The sequence below is a fragment of the Phyllostomus discolor genome, chromosome 9 (genome assembly GCF_004126475.2).
Source record: "Phyllostomus discolor isolate MPI-MPIP mPhyDis1 chromosome 9, mPhyDis1.pri.v3, whole genome shotgun sequence".
Taxonomy (NCBI): domain Eukaryota; kingdom Metazoa; phylum Chordata; class Mammalia; order Chiroptera; family Phyllostomidae; genus Phyllostomus; species Phyllostomus discolor.
In genome coordinates, this window is record NC_040911.2 from 18,126,060 (window position 1) to 18,145,145 (window position 19,086).

The window sequence follows — 19,086 nt, forward strand, 5'->3', positions numbered from 1 at the left end:
CACGCGCACAGCAGTTGCTCAATAAACACTGACTGATCGAGAGTAATGAACACATACGCGACACTGAAATATCCACAGAAGCTGATTAAAGCACTAGGCACTTCTACGAAGACACCATTTGTACCAGTGAGTTTTTAAGCAGGCACTGAGCCAACAGGAGAGCTGCTGGAGGGCAGCAGGAAGGCTGGCAGAGACGCCCCCCCCCCCTTTTCCCGGGGGGCCGGAGGGGGCAGCGTATCTGACGTTCATCTCTGCCGACCACGGGTCACCTCCTGGGTCAGAGTCAATGACGGCACCAGGGATACACGGAGCCTGCAGGTTGGCATAGGCATCAGAGTGGGTGGGGGAGTAGTAAAGAAATATGGAAAATCCAGGCCTCCTGTTGCTTTTAGCAGCTATTTGGATCCAGTTGGTTTTTTCACGGCGACACAGAATGTAAACAATGACAGGAATTCCAGAGAGGCTCAGAGACGTCTGCGTGGCCCAGTGCCGCCTCCTGCAGCGGAGGCTCCGGAAGGCGTGCCACACCTGAGTCGGCATCCGGCTCTCTTGGCCTGGCGGGGCAAGGCTCTTTCACACGCTCGCGCTGCTGCGCTTTGCTACCGGCCTCACGACGGGACAGGGGCGTGCCCTTCCCTCACGTTCCAGGAAGTCTGGGGTCACAGGCTGTGGGCCAGGACCCAGACACACCCCCACCTTTCCCAGGGCTTTGCAGGAACCTGCCTGATAAGGATGCGTGCTCTTTGTGTTCCCAGCAAGGTTGCATCACCTTGCTCAACAGCAGACACTGCCAGCCAAGCCCTTCCATCGGGAAGTCCTTCTCAAGGTCTAACCACAGGCCCTACTGCTGCCGTGCGCTTTAAACTGCTTCCCTCAGCTCTTCAATGCAGATGGAGAAGAGCTGCTTGCTCCTGACCCCAGACAACCCTCACAGGCCTTCGGCTTTCTCCCCTGCATGCTAGACCCCAAGCTGGGACCTCGAAATGTTCCCTACCTGCACCGGGTCGCACACTCTCATTTCAGGTGCTCCCCTCTAAGCCATCGCCAAGCATCTCTCCCCCTACGGGGACCACGTGGAAACTGTATTTCGGCCTCCCAACTAAGTGATAAGGTGACAGACAAGCTTTTTTGGAAAGAGGCTGCTGGGATGCCAAAGAGTCCTCGATGCAGCCGAACCCCGACTGCGGGTGGACAGGCCTCCTGGGGGCCGTGTGTGGCCCATTTTTCATTCCGGGCTCTCTGAGCCCCCCTCCTCCCACCTTGTGGGGCTCAGCTTACTCCAGGTTGTTCCCACTGTGTGCCTCAAAAGTGCTTCAGAGGACGCAAGGGCTTTTCTTGTTTGTTTGTTTGTTTTGTTTTCACATTGGTTGAAATAAAATAAATAAGCCCAGTGATGACTAATTCCCGGGGTGGGAGGGCCTGCACTTGGGCCCTCCTTGGTCCGGGACCCACTACACAGAGCTTTCCGGGCAGAACGCAGCGCCTCAGCGTCCGCTGGCCGTCCACCTTCCCGGGGCACACGTGGCCAAGGCAGGGCAGTGAAGGGGAGTGCCTGAACAGCCGGCCACCCCAGTCTCAGCTTACCCTCAGTTTCCCCCTGAAACTAATTCTCCCCCGTGGGTAAATGTGGGGACATAGAGCTGCCCAATCATCCCAACGACCTCAGCAGCTCAGCAAAGTTGGTGCGGCCAGAGGCCTAGGGCCCACTCAGGACTGGCCGCATGGACTGGGTCTAGGCCAACACAAGTGTCTTTATGAGCACCTACTATGTGCAAGGCCCTAGGCCAGGGGCAGTCAGGGAAGCAGAGCCAGCCCTCGCTCCCATCTTTGAGTTGGCCAGCTGGCTGAGGGCCTCGGCACAGGTGCATGGAACCGCTTGATCCCCCCGTGAAATAGGGAGAGGCTCTTCCTGGACGAGAGGGACCAGCAACGAGGCCAGCAGGTGTGTTTATGGTGCTGGCAGCTGTCCCTGAGAGTTGGCCTGGGGCTCCTACTGCTGGTGGACCAGGCTGAAGGGAGCCTTGAGGAACGGAGGGCCCAGCAGCATCCCACGGGAGCTGTGCCCAGCAAAGGCCCTCGTCGGCGGGCAGCTCCCCGGTTCTCCCTCCACGAGAGCCACTCCAGGGTAGCGTGGGTGGAGTGGCTGCCACCGGCCAGGTACCTGGGGCTTTCCTCGTAAAGCAGTCTCTTAAGAAACGCTGACCAGCGTGGATTCCACCCCCTGACCCAGAGGCCCAGGGTGATGCTCACACTGGAACCTGAGCCATCGTGGGCCACGGGGACAATGGCAACACCCTGGGCAGCAGAGAATGAGAAGCAGGGACCTTGCTCCGACACTGCTGAGGGCCATGCCAACCCCGTGGACCCACCCAGGTCGTACTTCGAGAGAAGAAACTTCCACCTGGGTTATATCACTCTGTTGTTCGTACCCTAACTAACTGACTAGTGTCTGAATACCAGGCCTTTCATCACTGAGCCAAAGTTCCCCCGGCCTCAGGAGATCTCACTTCAAGCCGGCCCCTGCCCCTCTGTGCAGAATGGTGTCCAGCACACAGGCCCCAACCTTGGCCTTCCATCTGGGATGTCCGGCTCAGTGTCGCCTCCTCTGCTGGGGCCTGGCCAGGCTCCTCAAGTCCAGGACACCTGAGGCCTGGGCCACCCTTCGGACACGTGCATCTCCTGCCCTGCACTGGGCACTCTTTTGCACATTATTTTGTCCTTCTAACTGAGCAGCAGGGCTCCCGAAGGCAGGGACCATGTGTCAGGTCCTCCAGAGCAGGGGTCCCCGACTTCTGGGTCGTGGACTTGTGCTGGTCCCTTCCCCCTATACCCCCAATCTATGGAAAAAAATTGTCTTCCATGAAACTGGTTCCTGGTGCCCAAAAGGTTGGGGACCACTGCTCCGGAGCGTGGCACTAGGCCTCCCCAACACTGCCTGGCGGAGGAGTCGGCAGGAATCCCTCCTGCAAACACCCACGACTCGGAGGCCCGCTGAGCTGTGCGCGCTCTGAGCAGCTTCACATGGCACTGGGGGTGCGGCCACACTGAGACTCAGGCCCAGCCGCCTTCCCTCTGGCCCCGGTCAGCTCGCTGAGGTCAGGGGCAAGTTGTCGCAGGAGCCCAGTATGGCTCTCTCATCTCTCCTGAGACACGGAGTGTGAGGCTGCGCAGGGGTGCGGACACATGGCTTTTTCAGCTTGGGGGTCACCAGGGACGACTCTGGAAGTCCTGCTGCCTCCTTCCCTCCTGGCCACGTGATTCACGCAGGCTCCCCCTGGTCCGAGGGCAGCTGGCTGGCCGAGGGAGCTGGACAGGTCCCTGACACCTCCCCTCAGGTCCTCTGCACACCTACGGCGGAATCTCCGAAGAGCACCACTAGAGCCGAAGCCCTGGCAGTCCCGCTGTCTGTGGGACCCATCATCAACGTGACCCATCATCAACGCTGGCGCGCGAACCTCCGGCTCATTCACTTCACTGTGAACGGCATCCCACTCTGCTCCCCGTGGACATCCGCTTGTTAGCAGACGCCTGTTACTACAAATAATGGTCCCACTGGAAAGGAACCTTACGAATCTGCGTTCTTGGGGAGGAGTGCCTCACTGTGGGCTGGGTGCTCAGGGAGAACTTTCCAGAGGACAGACTGCACCCTCCCCCCTCCCAGTCCCTGCTCTCTCCACATCACCGCTTCTCAGGAGAGCCATGCTTTTCGGCCTCTGACCCCACGGTCTCCCGAGGGCCGGGAGGAGGCACCAGAAAGAACAGTGACAACCGGGGGTGAATGAACAGGGAACCTGGAGGGTCTCCAGATGACCACTCTGGGCTGGCCCAGAAACCCAGGCACCCCGACATGTGATGGGACACCCCCCGTGGCGCACAGAGCCGCTTCCCTACCTGCTGCGGGGGCGCACGCCCTCGTGAGAAGGAGCAGTTGCCGTCCAGCTGCTCACTGCAGTCCGCTGTCCACTGTGGGGAGAAAGGGGCGGTCAGTGATAGGAGGACACGCAGGCTCCCCCTCACTCAGCCCGGGACCCCACGGTGTGGCCCTGTCCTCCTGCAGCAGGACAGTCTAGCTCGGCCACTTCAGCAGCAAATCCTTCCCCACCCGCAGGTCCAAGCTGGCATCTCCAAATTCCACACGGAGGCGGCCCTCTGGTGTCCGTCTGCTCAGGGAAGGCAAACTCATTTCCCTTCACCCAGCCCAGGGACGTGACGGAGATCCAGCTACACTCCAAAGGCAACTGGCCATGACCAGGGTCATTGTGAGTTTTGAACAGTGGGCACCATGTTTGACCACCTGACCAGGCTTCTCGCCATCTACAATGTCAAGGCCACAGCTGGCAGGGAAGCGTGCGCGGGCAGGTCTTCCTGTATGCTCAGCTCCAAAAGACGATGCATCTGCGGACTGGCAAGACCTCCTGGCATTGGGGAGGAGCCCAGACTGGCCATCAGAGCCCAGAGCCACCGCTCACCCCTGAGAGCGCAGAGGCCTGATGGGCCCCAAAGTGCAGCCTGATAACCACCTGCATGACAGTCCCCAAAGGCTGCCACACCGGGGTCCCTGGACCACTCTGCCCCCACTGACCCAGACTCCATGAGGCCAGGACCTGAGCATCAGCATTCTGACAAGCTCCCAAGTGGTGCGCCACAAGTTTCAGAGCCACTGAAATCCATGCGACCTCCCAGGCTCCCTGTGCCATCCCTAACGTGGGGACAGCTGGGCTGGGCGACTCTGCACAGCTGAGATGAGGACCCTCGTCAACCATAAACACACCGGAGAGATACGGAGTAGCAGTGACCTGGGCCCCCCCTGCACGTGGTGCTGTCCAGTGCTATGGTGGGGTGTTTGTTGTCGTGTTAAGTGTTAGCCATCCTCGCAGGCTGGGACTGCTGAACACTGACCTTGATCTACACCCTGTGTGACATGGGAAATGCAGGAAAGCCCAGTCGCTCTCTGCCTGACACACCTGGGCAAAACGGAATGTGGATGGCTCAAGGCCCGGTTTTGTAAAGCCTTGGCTGGACACGCCCTCCTGCTCTGGGCCAAGGCCGTGACCTCTGTACAGGAAAGACATTTTATGACAATGCTGGTGACACGGGCCAGTACAAGGGTGCTTCAGAGCAGTGCCGTCCAACGGACATAGGATGACAGCCAACAGGAGCCCCAGGTGTCATTCTAAATGACCTAGCAGTCACAGTTTAAAAAGGCCAAATTAAATTCAACAATATACTTTGTTTATCTTAAAATATTTAAAATAGGTAATTAACGTAAAATGTATTACTGAGATATTTTATGCTCTTCTTTCCATACTAAGATTTTGAAATCCACATAGAGCGCATGCCAATTCCGACGAGCCACATTCCCAGCTCCTGCTAGTGGCTACCCTACTGGGCAGCACAGCTTGAGGGAAAGGGCAAAGGCAGTGTGCCAGTCCCAGGGACTCCCGGCCCCCACATCCACCTTTGCCCATCCCTGCTCTGCACGACAGGGTGCTGACCCCGGCCAACCGAGACTCCTCGGCTCCTGCATCAGCTGGGCTCCGCCACTGAGAGACAGGAAGAAGGAAGAAGCCAAGGCGCTTCCCCCGCCCTCCCCTCCCCTGACTCAGGTGGCATTACCAGCAGTGACTGGGTCCCCTTCATGGCTCCAGCCCTCACCAGGCAGCCTTCCATGCGTGACCCTGAACCCTGGCTCTGGCAGCACCACTGCCCGCCTTGTGTCTCGGGGCTAGAGGTGGGAATGACCTCTCTGGGTTATTCAGCTTCTCAGCTTTTCTATCATCCGTAACCAACTCCCTGAACTAAACTCCCGCTGTCTGGGCATTTGCAGTCTCAAAGCATCTCCCCAAGATACTGTACTTATTAATCATGGGGGAGGGGAGGGAAAGACGAGAAATCCATCAGACTCCACCCAGTCTGAGTCACCGAGGAGAACATGGCCCCTAATAAAATACATCAAATCAGGGACTCCCCCAAATGAAGCTCTGAGAAGGGCACACTGCTTCTGGGGTGTCTCGCCCAAAACACACAATCTCAATATCATCAAGATGAAAACATCAGGCAACGCAAATCGAAGAACTTCTTAGGTGACCCGAGCTCGTCAAAAGTGTCAAGGTCATGGAGGACAAGAAAAGACAAAGAAAGTTTTCACAGACTGGAAGAGAATAGGGGGGCATGCAAATCACATGCAGATTTGGGTCTTAGAATAAAACAAAGACATTAGTAGGACAGCTGGTAAAGTCCCGAATGAAGTCCCATTGCACTGGCGTTAACTTCTTGGTTCTGGTTGTTGTGCTGAGGTCATGGAAGGGGCTCGAGCTGGGGGAGCTGGATGATGACAGGGTTGTGGGGACCCCCTGTGCTATTTTTGCACCTTTGCCACAAAGTCTGAAGTAATTTCAACATAAAAAATAACATATATATATATATGTGTGTGTGTATGTTTATATACATGTACATGTTATATACACACAAGGTGAGGAAAAAGTAGATGAGCAGTTGTTCATAGGGAAAGTAATACAATAATTAGTAAACAACAACACAAGAATAAATTCTGTGTTTCACGTACTCACAACTGTCAACCTACTTTTGCCCCACCCTGCGTATGATTCTTTCTATTTATCAATGTTTAAACTGCTGGAAAGCAATCCCTTTGCTGAATATACTTGAGCAGTGTCTCCCTTCCTGCCTGGGGCCTGCTGACAGGGCTGGGGACAGGCAGGGCCCACGGCGACTACTGGCTGCAGAAGACTGGGTCATGCACTTGCCACCCCGTCCTGCGACGGGCGTCCTGCGACAGCCCTGCAGAGAAAGGCTTCCTTCCTGCCGGCGTCCCAACCACGCCAACCCCAGCCGCACCGTGCTGATGTGACTCCCCACAGAGCAGGGACTCGAGCGTGGGCGCACCTCCTCCTGGGGTCAGCATGGCCCCTTGGAGGGTGGGGCTGGGGGCCAGGATGGCTCCCCCCAACAAACATGCAAGGAGGGGGCCAAGGCTTCATGCTCAGCCACAAGACAACCTCACCCCTCTGGTTGGCTTTCCAAGAGCAGTCCCAAGCTCCCATGAGATCGCTCTGCTTTGTCAAGTCACCCTTAACCTCCCATCCACCAGCCAGAAGCCTCCTCCTGAGTGCATTCAGTGTGGGACCTGCAAGGCCTCCCTTTGCAGGCCAGGACGATGGGCAAGCCGGGATTCCTGGAGAAGAGCAAGCCTGGGGCGGACTGCTGGCCAGCTTCGGGGCAGATCAGGGCAAGCGTGACTTTCTGGCTAAGGCGTCAGAGACTTTTCCTGGTTAGGCAGGGTCGGAAGAGAAGGGCTACCCTGTTTGACAGGCTGAACTGGCTTGCGGGAAGCGGGTCAGGAGGTTAGAATCCACCATTTGGAGTTCCACTGGTAGGGCAGGCAGAGATGGAAACGAGGACCCGAGAGCCCGGCACAGACCAGCAGTGAGCGAGGGGCTGACGGGCACCAAGGAAAGCAAGCAAGACGCTGGAGTCCACAGAAACCCACCCCAGAGACCCAGCCAGGGCTGGGAGAAGGGAGTGCCGTCCGACTGTGTGCAGCTTTCCTGACCCCCGGGGAACCCCAAGGGAGGGATTCAGAGAGAGTCACCCTCACCCCAGCAGGCTGCGCCACTGCGCCTATGTGACCTCCCCCTCCGACCCACCAGCCAAGCAGCAGCCCTAGGGACATCGTCCGTCTCCCCTGCAGCTGCCTGGGTCACCTCCACGGAGGAGTGTTTCTTCCCAGGCCAGCCCCCCGGAGCTCTGCCTCCCCTGTTGCGAAGCTCGCCCCGCCTCTGCTGGGGCTCGGCTCCCACAGCTGTCTCCTTCCTCTGAGGCCGTAGCTACCACCTCCTGACCCTGAGCCACCACCTAGAAAAACCTCCAGATGCAGACCCCCTGAACGGGTCCTTAGCTGCATGAGATGATTCCAGGGTGGAGAGAAGTCACCCCCTCCACCCAGGAACACTCCCCTCCGTCCCACTCCCATGCCTGATTCCTCCACACAGAGCGTTTCTCCTTCAAGGTAAACAGGTTGGCAGTGAGGAGCAGGTCCTGGGGGGTGGGGTGGGGAGGTGACATTCCCCTGACAAAGGTCACGGAACAGGAGCAGGCAGGAAAGTGGGGCATTTTTATTTTTATATATGGGAACGACGAACATCAAATTCACATGGTGCTGGGCCTCCACCCTGGCTGTTACAATTCATTGTTTTATTTAAAGAGCTGAAACAAAGATGGCACAGGGTTGAGACTGCATAACGGGAGCACAGAGGTTTCTTCTGTGCTCAAAGGAGATGTTCATCCCAGTGCTCTCTGCTCTCGGCGGGACCTTTCAATACTTCACACACAGGGAAAGAACTAGAACCTGTTGTCAGGCATGTGCCTCTAGGATGGCCAGTGTTTGAGGAGCAGACCTGGTGGGGGAGCGGGGGTGTCGCTGCGCACGGGGGAGGGGACGGAGGCCCGGAGTGGGGGAGGCGGAAGTGCTGACGACAGAGCGAGGCACATTCCACAGCCTCCAGGTCCCCAAAGGCCTCAGGGTGCGTCAGTTGGCCAGAGCCGACCCAGCATGCTGACTCAACACGGCACCAGACAAAGAGACCCCCGCTGACACTGCCTCCGTAGGCACACAGATGTACAGACAGGGGCTTAGTCTGTGACGAGGGGAGGGCTTCCGATCGAGGGGAAGGAGAGCCCGCCAACCGGCACACGGGAGTGAGACGACCGGCGAGCAGGTGAGGACAACACGCCCCACGTGTCTGCCTCACGCTACCCATTCGCACACGCCCAAACTGAGTAAAATCCAAGATGCACATATGAAACTACATCAGAGTCTAAAACTTCTGTGGCACAAAGGCAGTCATGAACAAATTTAAAGACAAGTGAGAGGCCACTCGCAACTTGTATAACAATGTACAACAAAGGATTAGTTGCCAGAAGATGCAAAGATTTCATTTAAATCTAAGCACTGTTCTAAGCCTGTTACATATATTAACATGCATTCCTCAGATACCTAGGCATGCTTCTTATCCCCAGTTTGCAAATATGGAATTTGAGGCACGGCATGGTTAAGTAACAGACCCAGGGTCACACAGCCAAAAAGAGGCAAAACCAGGTATTCATTCAAAAAGCCAATAAAAATGTCACATACTAAAAGCAATTTGCAGTCTTGGATAGGCACTGAACTTGATTTTATTTTATTTTGGGTGCAGTAAAATGTATATAACGTAAAATTTAGCATTTTAACAGTTTTTAAACGCACAATTCCATGGCATTGAGCACATTTGCACTGTTGTGCAACCACCCCCACCAGCCGACTGAAACTCTGCCCCAGCAAACAGCAACTCCCCATTCCCGCCCCCCGCCCCTGGTAACCGCTGTTCTGCTCTTGTTCTCCATGAACTTGACTATCCCAGTGCCCCAAAGAAGAGTGATCATACAGCACCTGTCCTTCTGTGTCTGGTTTACTTCACTCAGCCTAAGTGGAATTCTGTTTATCCCTCCGCTCGCCAGCAGACACTTGGGCGGTGTCCACTGCCCGGCCGTCGTGAGTAACTGCCGTGAGCACGGCTGTGCGAGCGCGTCTCTGTGCAGGCCTTTGCCTTTAATTCCTCTGGGGACAAACCCAGAAGTAGAACTGCTGGGTCATATGGTGGCTCCACATTTAATTTTTTGAGAAACCTAGAATTCCTTTTTGTCAATAATAGTATCGTACCAATGTTTCTTTTTTGTACTGCGATCGTGTAAGAGAATGTCCCTGTTCTGAGGGGACACACCCTGAAGTGTTCAGGGATGAAGGGGAATCACCTCTCAGACGAATCGGACACACGTCCCTCTCACGCCCCAGACTGAACTCCTGCCCTTTGCTCTCCAGTGCTGCTCTTCCAGCGTCTCCCAGAACTCGTTTTGGGAACATCCGCACTTCTCCACGCTCACGCTAAAATCCTCAGGGCTGTTCCTTAGGACATCACGTCACCTGCACCTTCAATGTGCAACGAGAAGCTGACCGCTCCTTAGCGCCTCAGCAGGGAGCAGGCTGCCCCAAGCCACTGCCACCTCTCGCCTGCACCAGCTGGATGGCTTCCGGGTCTGTAAGCGGTCACTCCTGTCCCTCCTCTGCTCAGAACCCTCCAGCGCCTTCCCATCTCACAATGTCTCCCCATCCCTGAGTCCTCACCAGGCCCAGCGAGGCCCTGCGGGCCCAGCTCTCCTGCGACCTCCCCCCTCGCCCACTTTGCTCCCAGCAGACTGGCCCCAACGTGCTCCTGAAAGAGGGACGTGACCTGTGCCCTTGACATTTCCTCGGCCTGGAACCCCTTCCCTAGTGGCCTCACTCTCGTGTCTTCCCCCAAATGTTTGCTCGGAAGTCCTTTCCTAAGTCAGCCTTCCGGGACAGCCCAGCACTCTCGCCCCTCACCCCGCAACATCCTGGCTCGGTCTGCGTCTGTCATCCGTCCTGTCCAAAAGAACTCTCACTGGCTCTTCATGTGAACCATTAACAAGCAGTGATTGGGAAATATGCCTTCGTCAGATCTACTGTTCTTTCCAATGCCCCTGCGTTCTATCCTTTCGAGAGAGTGGAGGGAGATGTGCCCCACGGATATCAGAGTCACGTGGTGGCTGCTAAGAATGCAGTGCCCCAGCCCCTCCCCCTCAGCTGAATGCTGAGGTGGGGCCTGTCCAACTTCCCGAGCAATCCCAACATGTGGCCAGAGCTGTGGACACTGATCGAAAGCCCGGTGATGATCCACAAGACCGTCTGTCTGCTAACATCCGAAGGGCCACGCTTTCCCCACTTACAGCATCCGAATCTCTTCCACAAAAGCTCAATGGTCAATGAGACTTGGAGTCCAAATTCTCATTCCATGGGGAGAAACCGTACTAACCAGCCAACAGCCTGCAGCAGCCAGCAGGGACCTGAAGCAGGTGGGGTAAGGGCGGGGGAGCACCGGGGCCCAGGCCAGCCCTGAGAAGTGCGGTTTGGCCAGTTCCCATTTCTGTGTCTCAGTCTTCCCTCCTGCTGGTGGGGCTACAGACCCCCAACTCGCACGCACAGAGTGAGGGCCACTTCCAGGACACGCCTTTGGGGGTCTGAAATCCATGGAAGGGCAGGCAGTCTAGAAACACATCTGGGGGGGTGGGGGGGTGGGGATTTAAAATACGGTGCCCCTGAGAGTGCTGGGAAGTCGGGGCAGACGTTCTCTTGGTTATTCATTCACCTGCAGAAATGAGAACTCACTTCTCCCCTCCCCTCCCCTTCCCTCCCCTCTCCTCCCCTCCCCTCCCCACTTTCTTTCCTTTCTCCCGTCCCTCCCTCCTTTCCGTCCACCCATCTTTCTGGTCAGTCCTGGGGTAGGGGCAGGGAGAACACGACCCTCCAAGCACCTTAAGGTCCTTTCCTCCTGAGTGTCAGCGGTCCTCTCTCGGGCCCTAAAACGATGACCTCACCAACTGAAGAACAACATTCTCGTCCACTCCCTCAAGCTTTCCCAAGGTTTCCAAGATTCCTCACAAGTTTCTTCTTCCAGAAAAGCTGAAAGACCGCAGACAGGCAGACGGGGACTCTCCCTTGGTTATTTTCGCTCTTTGTTTTTGGCTTCCATTTAAAATAGTCATCAGATTAAGTGAAAAAACAATGAAAAGTGCTTTAGCAGAAAGATTTCCCATAAGGCCGTGCCAGTAGAAGTGGGCTATGTAGACATTCCTAACCCCGGGCCTTGCTTCCAGGGGTCCCCAGGTGCACCCTCCTCTGGGGTCTGAACTCAGCTGTGTCTGTGGGTGCCTGTGGGTGCCTGCGGGTGTGCGTCTGTGGGACAGGGAGGGGGTGGTGGGACCAGGATCGAAATGTCGCTCCTTGGCAAGCAGCACGTGGGCAGACCTGCCCAGCATTTGCGTTCCTCCAAGGAACTTCAGAAAATGCGGGAGGTTGTAGGAGTGCGTCTAGACGTTGCCAGTGGCCATGGTTTCCATACTCGGCCTCACAACCAGCATCTGGATGTTGGAGCGTGGTCAGGCCCGCCCTGCCCCAGGAGCAGGGGCTGGCAGGGCAGGGCCCAGACGGAGGGAGCTTCTCCGCCTGCTCTCCCTGCTGAGGTCAAAGGCGCTGGGCAGGCCCCTCCTTCCAGAATGATACCCCCTGAGTGGCTGCTCTGGAAACAAATTCACAAAGCATTCCTCTGGGGTGAAGCTGCCTGGCTCCCTCGGACCCTCCTCCTGTGAGAGCTCCCGGCTGGAGGCCACCGGCCAGGGAGGCGGGCAGCACACATCAGCCACCCGCCCCCTGTCCATGGGGCCTGCTCCTGGGGAGTCCGCTCCTGGACACTTACGGGAGGCGGCAGGGGCTGGTTCCTCCTCTTCCTGCCCTAGACAACCTGGAGACCTTCATTTCCCTCGGGAATTTTTAAAACTAGCCTGATGGCCCTCCTGTTTCCACTCCAGGTCATGATATTGCTAACTGTACCATCATCAAGGTAGTTTAAACCAAGAGAGAACCTTACTCCCCCACTTGAAGACGGGTCTCCGGATCACTGCCGCCCTCTCCAGCAGAGGGCGCTTCCTCTCTCTGTGACGTCGCTGTCCTCGAGCTGGTTCCTGTGCCCTGCCTCTGAGTCCTGGGACCCCTCTCCCGATCGCTGCCCCCCCCCCCCCCCCCCCCCCGCTTCCCCCCCCCTCCCCCGGCACTCCCACGCCCACACCCAGCCCTTCCATCCCCGGTTACTGCACTGCCTCCTCCCCGGGTTTCAAACTTCCCTCTCCTGGACACCTCTCGTTCTGGCTCGCTTCTTTTGTACCAGAACACTGACAATTTGAGGGCCTCCAGTCCACTGACCTGACACCCTTCAGTGTCCACCGCCCACCCCAGGGCCTCACTGCCCTCCCAGCCTGGCTCAGAGCCAGGGAACATCACTTGCCACTCCTTCATCTACCTCTCCCTTCTAGCCTCCACTGTCCTTGCCCAGAGAAACTCCCGTCCTGGTTAAACTCCCCTCATAACTGCACTTGCACTGTGGCGGCTGCAAGCGGCCGGAGGAGCCCCAGCTCTGCTGCACAGGCAGGTATCAGTCGAAAGGCGGGGCCACAAGCCTGGCAACTCCCTCCTGTGGTTGCGGGTGAGCTGTGGCGCCCCAGCCATGGCCAAGTCCTCTCTCCTACTCAAGGCCACGGCTCCAGCAACCACTCCCTCTGCCCTGGACGCCTCCCTTCAATGCACAGCATGTTGTAAACACTCCTGTTCTAACCTCACTTCCCCCAATGTGTCTCTCCCCATACAACAAAACCCTCTGTATAGAGGATCTGTATCACCCACTTCATTTCCAATCTGTCTTCTTGACCTTCACCCCACCACTCGACCTTTACCTCTCTAGGGTCACGAGTAGCCCTGATGGCTCCATCAGGTTATCCTCAGTCCTGCTCTTCCACGCCCCGCAGCGGCACAAACACGCTCAATGTGCCCCCCACTTCCTTGAAGCACATCCTCCCTGGGACTTCCAAGACTCTGCCGTTGCCTGGGTTCCCCCCTGCCTTTCTGCCTACGCCTCCTGGTCTCCTGCTGGTTTCTCGTCACACCCCTGCTTTCTAAGTGTTGGCAGACCCCTGGGCTCAGGCTCGGCACATGCTTTCTCCCCAGTTCATCTGCTCCAGCTCCCACTCCTCCTCTCTGCTCTGGCCACACTGTCCTCCCTGCTGCCCCTGGGGTGCCCTCCCAGCTCCAGCCTGTGCACCTGCTGTTCGCTCCGTCTGCAATGCCCCTCCCCTCGAGGCCTGCCCGGCTGCCCCTCCACCTCCTCAGGGACATCTTCGCGGGATTGCTGTTTAAATTTGCAAACGCTTCCTGCCTCTCATCACTCCCCATTCCATTTTCTGGCTTACTTTTCTCCACAGCCATTGTCACCTGCCACTACACAGACCTTCCACGAGGACGGACGTTTGTCTGTTTTGCCCAGATACCCAGTCCGAGGACAGTGCTGGCCACGGGGCATGTGCTCAAAACACACTGCAGAGTGGAGCCTGGACGAAGTACACTACCTGTGACTCCAGAGCTTCAGGGGCACTGAAGCACCGGAGGGTGGAAACACCACGCACATTTCTACTCCCTCTCTGGGACGATTTTCTCTTTTTATCCCCCGGTGGAGGTAAGGCGTGGGGCCACCGGGCTTCCGAGTTTCCCAGGCGGACACATGTTCCGAGTTCCCAGAAACCCTCGTGTTCGCCTGGCTCTCTAAGAAGCTGGACGTTCTGAATCTTCTGCCCGCCCAGCCAGCTGCATCCAGCTTTCTCCAAAGCGGGGCACCCAGTGGCTCTCCTCTCCTTGCCACGGGAGTTCCAGGCTTAAGGTGGGACAACAGGTATAAGAGGTGGACACCTGCACCCACCCTGAACGGAAGAGACCTTCCCCTGTCTCCCTGTGCAGACAATGCCCTGCTTCTCTGACCTCCTGACATTCCTGAGGCAGCAGACTCGTCCCCACAGGCCAGATAAGGAAACCGAGCCTCACAGGAGCTGAGGGATTTGCCCAAGGTCATGCAGGCAGCAAGAAGGGTCATGCAGGCAGCAAGAAGCAATCCGGAGCAGCTCTCGAGCAGACATCTACTGAAGATTCACGGTGCTAGGCAGACGCACATGCAAGGGGGCTGCCGCCATTGATGGCTCAGACTCTAGTCGGGAGAACTCGAGACTCCAGTTTCGGTCCACAGTCTCCCGTCTGAGTCCACTTTCCCCGCAAGACCAGGGCTGCCTCGGACTGACCCAGGCGGGGGTGAGACCGTCCCGAGAGCCTGGTTGGAAGCCTCCTGTAGCTGACCAGGTGTGACACACAGAGGGACTGCCTGAGGTACTCGCGTCTGTGGCTCCAACAACTAAGTGCCTGTGTTTGGAATCAGAGAACAGGCTCACAAGCCACAGCTTTCTCATCGTGTGCATTTTGGATAAGCTGCAGTCTCCAGATCTCTCCTAGGGCACAGGGAGGATGGGGAATGGGGTGCAGCACGTGGTAGGTGCTCAGTAAATCTGTGCTCTAGGAACTGCACGTCTGCCCAGCAGGGCAGGACAGAACAGAGGGGGGCCAGAGGGTCAGAGAGGGGCTTCCCGAGTGGATCCCATGTCCTGTGGGCAGGACCATCCACACCAGCAATCTAGGGCAGGGCAACCAGACACTGTCTGGATATAGGGTCCCCTCATCCCCCCACTTTGAGTTTGCCCAGGACCTGCCCCTGCCCAGGCCCCTGCTGCCCACCCCGGCTGTCCGGGGCAGCCCTCACCTGGGAGATGTGGGACTGCGTCTTCTCGCTCTCGCCGTCACCCTCCGTCTTGTCCGCCAGCAGCCCCTGCACCTGGTACTCGAGCACGTAGCTGTCGATGAAGCGCTCCAGCTCCTCAATCTCCTGGGAGCGGCTGCTCCCGGCCTCGGAGGAGGCGGACGCGGCTGAGGAGTTCTCCATCCCTCCCGCCCAGGGCCTGGGTCAGGGCTGTGGGAGAGAAAGGACAAGGCCCCGTGAGGCAAAGCTGGAGGCGGAGATCACGCTCTCATTCGTGGGAAGCACGCGCTGTAACTCCTCTGTATGGAGAGGGAGACTGAGGCTACAGAAGGCAGGGAACGTCCCTAACCGACCAACGCAGTAACCTGCGTGATGCTGGGCATTGGTCCTTATCTAGACCACACCGGACTCGGCTCCAGGACACAGTGGGCATGTGGTTTCCCCATCAGAGCCAGCAGAATGGCCGTCGACCAAACCTCCACCACTGGACACACGCAGAGGACCTGAACAATGCGTGCACAGAGCCTTGAGGCCACAGAGGGCTGCGTGCACCTAGTCCATGACGGTCGATAGCAAAGACAAGGTCCTAGTATATTTCAAGGAGCATCTGAATTTCGAAACCTTGGATTGCTGAGAACTCCTTTAGAACACAGTTATTCACCAATGACGGAGGGTTTGTTGATGCTTTAACTAGTGGCTCCCAAGCAGGGCAAGGAAAGGCCCGCTGGGTTCCAGAAACGCTGCCAAGTGCACGAACGCTGACTCCCCCGCACCCGCGCTGGCCGTCCTAGAGGCTGGGTTGGCAGCGGTGGCCACGCACCCCCTTCAACTGGTTTCCTGACTCGGTTGTATGGGTTTTGGCTGCTGCGAGAAGCCCAGCCCCCCTTGGACCCCAGGCCAGCTGCAGGGGAGCTGTGCGGGGCCGTGGGGAACTCAATCTAGCACACCCGCAGGATGCTAGAATAGTGCCATCGAGGCCATCTGGCAACTGGCCCAATGCCCAGGTTTAGTGGTGGCCGGTGGGCAAAGGGTTCTCCCAGCCTTGGTCTACGGGCGTGAATGCTGCGACTTCCACTAATAGCAGATGTGTACGCTCCCAAGTCACGTGCCAGGCACTCTTCTCCGCCTCTCAGCACTCGATATGCCTTCACCCACTTCCCCCTCGTGACAACTCTATGAAATCAGTATAATTGTACAAGTTAGAAAACAGAGGTTCAGAGAGGCTAAGTAACTTGCCCAAACTGGCACAGCAGAGCTCCAGGTCCGCCTACACCTCACCACCTCTCCATCCCACCCCCTGGCAGCCTGCTCAGGCCCTCGGGACATCTTCCCCTTCTCCAGTCCCCACTGCCCTTCCAGTGCACAGTGAATTCAAGTGCTGGGTGTGTGCCTTTCACTCTGCACGGGGATGCTGGGCTCTGGAGGGCTGGGCCCCTGCCCGGCTGCCGGCCTCAGCCCACGGCACAGTAAGACTGATGTCCCGAGAGGGCTGAAAGGAGCCGCCTGCAGGAAAAGGTGGCACCTCAGGCTGTGCCCATTATTCCTCAGTGACTTCGGATCTTATCTGGGGCTTCACAGGTAGAGGTGGAGGACTGGGTTTTGCAGGAGCTTGAAGGGAGCTTTTCCAGGAGGATGGCGTCCCCAGCTCTGCCTCCAGCCGCAGCCTCTGTCCGGCTCTGCCGGGCTCTCCCAGATGCTTGTGGGCCTCGCCTGGGGCCATACCTGCAAGGGAGCCGCACACCCACGCTGGCTTCCTGAGGGAAGGGGTAGGCATTAAGTCCCATTCCCACCCTGCAGAATACTGGTGGCCAGAGGGAAAAAGGAAGACTCGCCCTCCCTGGACACTTGTCTTGGACATCCGTGTCACATCCTCTCAGCGGCCCTTCTACCTCCAGTCACGGCTGCCCGGATTCATGCACCCAACAGCCTGCCGGCTCCATGGACCCACGCCCGCGGATACCCGCAGGAACCCACCTGGCACCTGGGACCTGAAATCTGGAAGTGCAAGGAGCTGACACGCCTGGGCAAACAAACACTCCTGTTTTAAAAGGTCTCTCAGGTGACAGTTCTGAGGTGCTGTCCCACAGTGGTGACCAGATCCACACACCCCTTGGCCTGGCTCTGCCCCTCCCACGTCACTCCCTGCTCCTGGGGAGCTTCCAGGAGCTCTGCTTTCTGAGGGGAGACCAGGCTGACCCGTCACTGGGGCTCCCTGGTTCATGACAGGACGAGTCCCACACAGAGAGCCGAGAAGCCCCTCCTTCAGCCGAAGAGCCCGCCCGGCTTTATCCCTGAGCAAGGCAGGAGGGAGAAAACATCGACTGTCCCCCATTAACGCCCTGGTGGGGACCGGACCCGCAGCCTAGGCATGTGCCCCAGCCGGGAATCGAACCTGCTACTGTCCAGTTTACAGGACGGGGCTCCAACCAACTGAGCCACACCGGCTGGGGCTACAATCATTTTCAACTGCACAGTTCAGTGGCATTAACAGCACTCACGATGGAGGTATAACCACCATCACCGTCCACCTGCAGAACGTCTTGCTCTTCCCAAACAGAAACTCGGTGCCCATTAAGCGTCAGCCCCTCACTCCCCCTCCAGAGCCCCGGGCACCCGTGGTTTGCCCTTCTGTCTCTGTGAGTTTGTCTCTGCTGGGAGCCTCGTGTGAGTGGGGTCACACAGTATTTGTCCTTTTGTGGGTGGTGCATTCCTCTTATCATCATGTCCTCAGGGTTCTCCATGTGGCAGCATGCATCAGAACTCCACGCCTTTTTGTGGCTAAATAATACATCGTATACAATGATGATACAGTGTGTGTGTAGCCCACGTTCTGTCCACCCACTCGTCCACCTTTGTCTATGGTGAGTAGCGCGGCTATGAATGTGGCTGCACACGTACCTGTTTGACTCTTCCTCATTTTTGGGGGGACGTACCTACGAGTTCTGCCCCATTTTTAAGACAAAAAGTGAGGAGGCCCCGAGTAAACTCTCAGGCTGGTGGAGACGCAGGGAAATAAGGGGAATCTTTCCTTGAGGGTTTGTTCCACTCCCTTCCTGCCTGTGCTTTGAGGAGGTGTCCTCCTAGCTCAGTTTCAAGAGCAGGATGGGAAACCGCCAGGCAGCTGGGCTGCTGGCTAAGCTGAGAGTCAGCAAGAGGAGCTTCTGTTTTAATGACCAGTGAAAGTGACAAGGGGGGGTGGGACCAGAGGGAGAAGAAAGAGGGAGGAGAAGGAAGCCAAGAGACACCATGGTGCAGCCCTGCATTATGCAGAGCCCTGCAGAGCGGAGGACTGGTCCCAGGGCCCGCCCTGCCCCTGCCCCCCACCAGGTGCCGGCCCTGGAGGACAAAAAGGGAAGCAGCGGGAGTGGGGAAAGTGCTGAGGCTGCTCTTTGCTGTAAAGGGCAGGCAGCGCTGGGCCTGCAGGCAGGGGGGTGGGCCTGGGTGTGCAGAGGAAATGGAAGGGTGGGGGGACTCCTGGGTGTGCTTCCCAGACAGGACTTAGGCCCACCTACACTTGTCTGGTGAAAGGGGTGGCCCTCGCTCTCCCCGGTGTTGTTAAGGGACCTCGTCCCAGCCCCAGGGGCCCAGGGCACCCCCTGCAACAGCCAGTTGTGTTCTATGCTGTCACTACAGCCGGGTGAGCCTGGTCGGCTATTTTAAAGCCAGAAACAAAGACACCATGTCCTCCCTGGCCAAACCCAGGTGGGCCTTCTGCTTGCTGCCCTCTGCCCAGAGCGGTGTGGCTTGCTTGGCAACTGGCACTCAGCAAAGAGGGAAGAGAAGGAGCCCCATGCTTCTGCTGACGGCATGGGGCTCCCGGCCTGAGGCCAGG

General features: G+C 57.6%; 1 protein-coding gene across 2 annotated transcripts in view; it reads right to left on the minus strand.

Annotated features, from left to right (window-relative positions):
* CTIF (cap binding complex dependent translation initiation factor) overlaps positions 1-19,086 on the minus strand; it is a 249,542-nt gene that overhangs the window by 172,570 nt on the left and 57,886 nt on the right. For both annotated transcript variants that reach the window (XM_028524171.2, XM_028524170.2), the window contains exons 2-3: positions 15,258-15,464; positions 3,892-3,963 (exon numbers count right to left, since the gene is read on the minus strand). In XM_028524171.2, coding sequence (XP_028379972.1) covers positions 3,892-3,963; positions 15,258-15,437 — 252 coding nt within the window. In that variant the 5' untranslated portion in view covers positions 15,438-15,464. The remainder of the gene's footprint in view (positions 1-3,891; positions 3,964-15,257; positions 15,465-19,086) is intronic.